Raw genomic sequence first — 4,811 nt, 5'->3', positions numbered from 1 at the left:
GGGCGGGTTTCGGACCGCCCGCGGGCTAATTTTACATTCCTACCAATGTGAATTTTAAAATATGAATGTTCACATCATAAAATTGCTAACCGTTCAAAAAATATTTATAAGGGTATCAAAATTAAATATAAGGACATAAGTGTCCAAGAAAATACTGTAAATTAAGAAAAAGGACTTTATGGAATAAAACTATGCATACATGGGACTAAATATGTTAAAAAATTCATTCATAGACTTCTTAAGTTAAATGACTTCTAAATAGAATTTATTAATAAAAATTCCAAAAAAATACGTTATAGTAATTTCATAATGTGGAAATTTGTCATACCTGGTGCACTTTACCATCTACAGGTCACACATTTTAATTGTTCCCAAAAAACTTATTTTGGAGTTTTGTTCAACTTTTTTGATCAGCACAAAAAAAAAAAAAAAAAAAAAAAAAAAAAAAAAAAAAAAGAATTTTATTAATGAAACAAAAAACTATTACATCAATAAAGAAAAAAATGGATGAGTGCAAAATGTATCATAGTGAATCAAATCAATCCCAATTAGGTTGGCATCAATAAAACCGTCTAATCATATACTAATATAGCATCAAGAATTGGCAAGAAACCAACCACAAACACCAAAATCAACCTCACCCAAGTAAAAGCAACCAAAACTTATACATGCCAAACAATCCAAAACTACCAAATAACAATAAAACAAGACAACAACAAACTAGCAGCAAACACGTGCACCACAAGGGTAGTATGTGGCACACATATAATGGCCCCGTTTGGTAGAACTGTGGGAAAGTGATTATAACTTATAACCTAACAGTTTATAGCTGTGAACATAAGCTGATTTTTGACTTATAAATTAAGCTTCTTCTCCCTCACTCAAAGAATAAGTTAATTTTTGACTTATAGAAAGTTATAAGTTGTATTGTTAAACTGAACCAAACACATCAACATAGCTTAAATTAAGATAAAAACTGAAATACACTGGAAATAAACCCTACCAAGCAAGGCCAATATATTAATTTTGATTATATATAAAGAAATTTTATTTTAAACAAAGTTATATTAAATAAAATACATGGATGTACATCGATGTGTATTACATATTTACAAATATTTAATATCAATAAAACATTAACTAATAAAATAAAAACTATGAAGATAATAAATTCGTACTCTAACTTAAATTTATTATATTTCCATCTTAATCCCTCCACTCAATTACACAATTTCACCAACAACACTATGAAAGCAATCACATAAAAAATTTCTAATCAAATATTTTACATGATGAGATTTATCATAAAAGATAAATTTTAGAGACAATTGCAATGACATTGTGTCAGTGTAAATTAATTATAAACCAATAAAAAATTATAATTATTAATTTTTATAATATATTTCACCTTTTTGTAAATATTTTTCCCTTACTCCACTATCACGTTATTTCCCTTAAACTTTAAAAGATTTTATTATTGTTTAGTATCTAAATACATTAATTGATCTATCGTGTATTGTACGGATTTTATACTAATCATGTAACTATAATATAAAACATAATAGTATAGATAGATAATATAGATGTAAAAATGTAGCGGAAAAAATCTATTTATGTATAAAATGTTGTAAAATATATAGAAAGAGTTCCTACCAATTGCTACCAATAAACATGAAGAAACACCGATAGAGCTAATCACATTATCAACTAAGCCCCCTTTGATTGTTCGGATCATATATGTGGGTTCGACAAAGATTTGTAATACCTAAAGATAAAGATGTGATACAATATATATAATAGGGTATGGGATGGATTGTATGTATTGTGGGTTCACTCATATTATAGTTAGTTAAAATATGATATAGGATGAGATGGGTCCTGTTTGGTGTAGCTGTTAAAACAGATTATAGATTATAACTTAACAAATTATAAATTATGACTTTAATCAGAAACTGTTAATCTGTTTGGTGTAGCTGTTAGATTATAGATTTAAGTTGTTAAGTAGTGTTTGTTAAATAAGCTGTGAAGTAGCTTTTTCAATTAACTTTTATTTTTTATTATCCACTACTTGTCTACATTTCTTATAAAAAAAAAATAATAATAATCTATATTCCATTTGGGTCTTTTTTTATTTAAAAAAAATAAAAATAAAAAAAATCTAAGAATATAACTGTAAATTAACATGTCCACAGCAGATGTTGATAATTAGAAGCAATGTGTGAACAGCTTTTTAGAATCAAGTTTTTTGGAGTTAAAATAAGTTGTTAGAATCAGAAGCCGTTGGAAATAAGTTTAATCAAACAGTCCAAAATAATTTTTCTAAAGTTGGCTCAAAAAAGCCTAAACAAACACTCCCATAAGAGGAGATATTATTTTTTAGCTTTAGATGAAAAATTAGTTATATCCGACGGTAGGAGATATATAATACCAGGAGGGATGATATTTCATGTGCCCCTTTTGTATTATATACTATATGGAGATCTATATTCGAAACAACCAAACATGTGATATAAGAAGATAAAAAATTATGTGAGACTCACCTCATATTATATCCAGTCTTTATAAGGTAAACAAATAGGCCTAAGTACTATCATGAAAACCAAAGAATAGATAGATAGCATGCCTGAGTTTGCGAAGTGGACGCCGCAATATGCAGCAGGGTGTTTGCCTTCATCATCTTTCCATCCTAGCACACGATGATGTTTTTGGATCCTGCGAAGCCATCCCAACAGCACTTTAAAAGCTTGTAGCTTTTTCACGGCAATGTGCAGTGCAGTCTCATCTCGAATTGTCCGGTCCATTATTGATTCCGGACAAGCCAATAGAAATTCAGCCAAAAGATCAATGTCGCCTTTTTCAGCTACGTAGTGCAAAGGAGTGAAGCTTCCCCTTCCTTTGACTCGTATGAGCTCCTTGTCAAAATTTATGAGCCGACTTATAGTCAAAGTGATCCTATTTCGCAAATCTCGGTCCTCCGTGCTTAGCTTTTCCATTTTTTGCAAATCTGGGTCCGAGGGGCTTAGGCCTTCCCTACTTTGCAAAGCCAAGTCCAAGGGGCTTAGCCCTTGTGGGTTCAGCTTATTACCAAACAATGGCATTAATCTCATCATTTCTAAAGCGAAATGGGCATGTCCAGCTGAGGCAGCTATGTGTAAAGGAGTATCAACAAAAGGGATCTCATCTATGCTATCCAAAATTTTTGGGTAGTCATGTATACACCCGTACAAGAGATTGATATCTCCTACTTTTGCAGCCTCCATCAACCTTTGTCGAACCTGTTGGTTCTCCATGACACTTGTGACTAAGAATATAGCACTTGAACGAGGATTGCTTTGTGATTCTAACTTCTAAGACTAAGACACTGAAAATTATACTTAAAAGTAGTGCAGTTTTGTGCTGAGAAGGGGGAAAATGGTCACCTTTTATAATTTGGGAAATAACAAGTCAATATGTATGTTTGGAAAAAAAAATTAATGATAAAAATCAATCTAATTAAAAATATAGGGACATAATAATAATAATAATAATAATAATAATAATAATAAAAAAGGCAAAGTATAAAAATTACTGGTGTAATTTGTCCGAACTTTTTTATATAATGTAAATATCTCCCATCTTTCACTAATTCTTTTATCAAATTTGAAAAATAAAATTAATGTTTGGGATGACTTTTTTATTTTTTACAAAAAAATAAATAAAAAGTAGAGTGAATGAAAATGAATCTTTAATTTAATATATATATATATATATATATATTTGGTTGTATTTTTTAACTTTTTTTAATAATTTCTTAAATTTTAAACTAAAATGTGATGTTGTCAAAAGGAGCCATTAGTGTTGGGTGATGAGATAATTACAAGAGCATATGTGTTTAATAATTGGAGGGAGCATTTCAAGTGGTACCCAACCTACCTAATAATTTTTCCAATATCTGGCCCGTGGTGAAATGATGCCCAGTGATTGATTATAGATCACAAATTGGCAAAACTAATAAGAGCAGAGCTTGTCTTGGGTATGTGAAGTTAATCACGGATTCTCTTATGATATGATCCAAACAATTTATATTTTAGACTATAACTTGCAAATTATTCATAAAAAAAATCATGTCGATGTGATAACTCTAAGGTAAGGAGTTCTTGTCGGCTAGCATTGACAAAAAGCATAGTATCATCGGAAAATTGGAGATGCGAGATTACAACACCTTTGGAGCCGATTGCGATACCCTCAATAAGGTTGTTGGCCCTAGCTCTTTGGAGAAGACAGTTCATGCCCTCTGCTGCAATTAGAAAAAAGGAATGGGGAGAGGGAGCCGCTTTGCCTAATGGATCTTCCGGATGCCTATGTTTTGAAAGTGCATTTGCAATTTATGATTTGGTGGCTGCTGGTTAAAATGGTCCCCATAAGGGCTCTGGTTTTTCACAAGTGCTTGGTTAGTATTGTTTTTTGTTAGTGTTGGGTTTATTATGGTTTATTCCTCCTCCCTTTTGTTGGTTTTTTACTAATCTTTTTTATTTGAGCTGGCACATGATTGAAATTTGCTATGATGCTTTTTGCTTTCGCCTCCCCCCCTATTTTTATTTTTATTGATGTTAGCTCATATGTTGTATATTTTTTTTCATCAATAAAATTCCCTTTTCGCCGATCAAAAAAAAAAAAAAAAAAAAAAAAGGTTATTACATTTGTTCTAAAAAAAAAGATACTTTATTTTTTAGGAGTGATTTATTTATAAATCCCTTTTAGTAGATTTATAGCCCAATAAACCCACAAGATTTTCTTGTGTTCCATCAAGTCCCATATATTTAGCCTTGTGT

At 30.6% G+C, this 4,811-nt stretch overlaps 1 protein-coding gene across 1 annotated transcript; it reads right to left on the bottom strand.

The window, feature by feature from the left end:
• Window positions 1-501: 501 nt before the first annotated feature.
• On the bottom strand, window positions 502-3,407 carry LOC145806154 (uncharacterized). The gene has a single exon (XM_082902230.1). It carries the CDS (start codon window positions 3,288-3,290, stop codon window positions 2,547-2,549), a length of 744 nt encoding a protein of 247 aa, XP_082758356.1. The 5' UTR covers window positions 3,291-3,407; the 3' UTR covers window positions 502-2,546.
• Between the last annotated feature and the right edge of the window lie 1,404 nt (window positions 3,408-4,811).

The sequence above is a fragment of the Camellia sinensis genome, chromosome 13 (assembly GCF_055761805.1).
Source record: "Camellia sinensis isolate YWXY chromosome 13, ASM5576180v1, whole genome shotgun sequence".
In the NCBI taxonomy this organism is placed as follows: domain Eukaryota; kingdom Viridiplantae; phylum Streptophyta; class Magnoliopsida; order Ericales; family Theaceae; genus Camellia; species Camellia sinensis.
The sequence above is the reverse complement of the archived record's forward strand: the minus strand, read 5'-3'. Positions and strand labels throughout refer to the sequence as shown.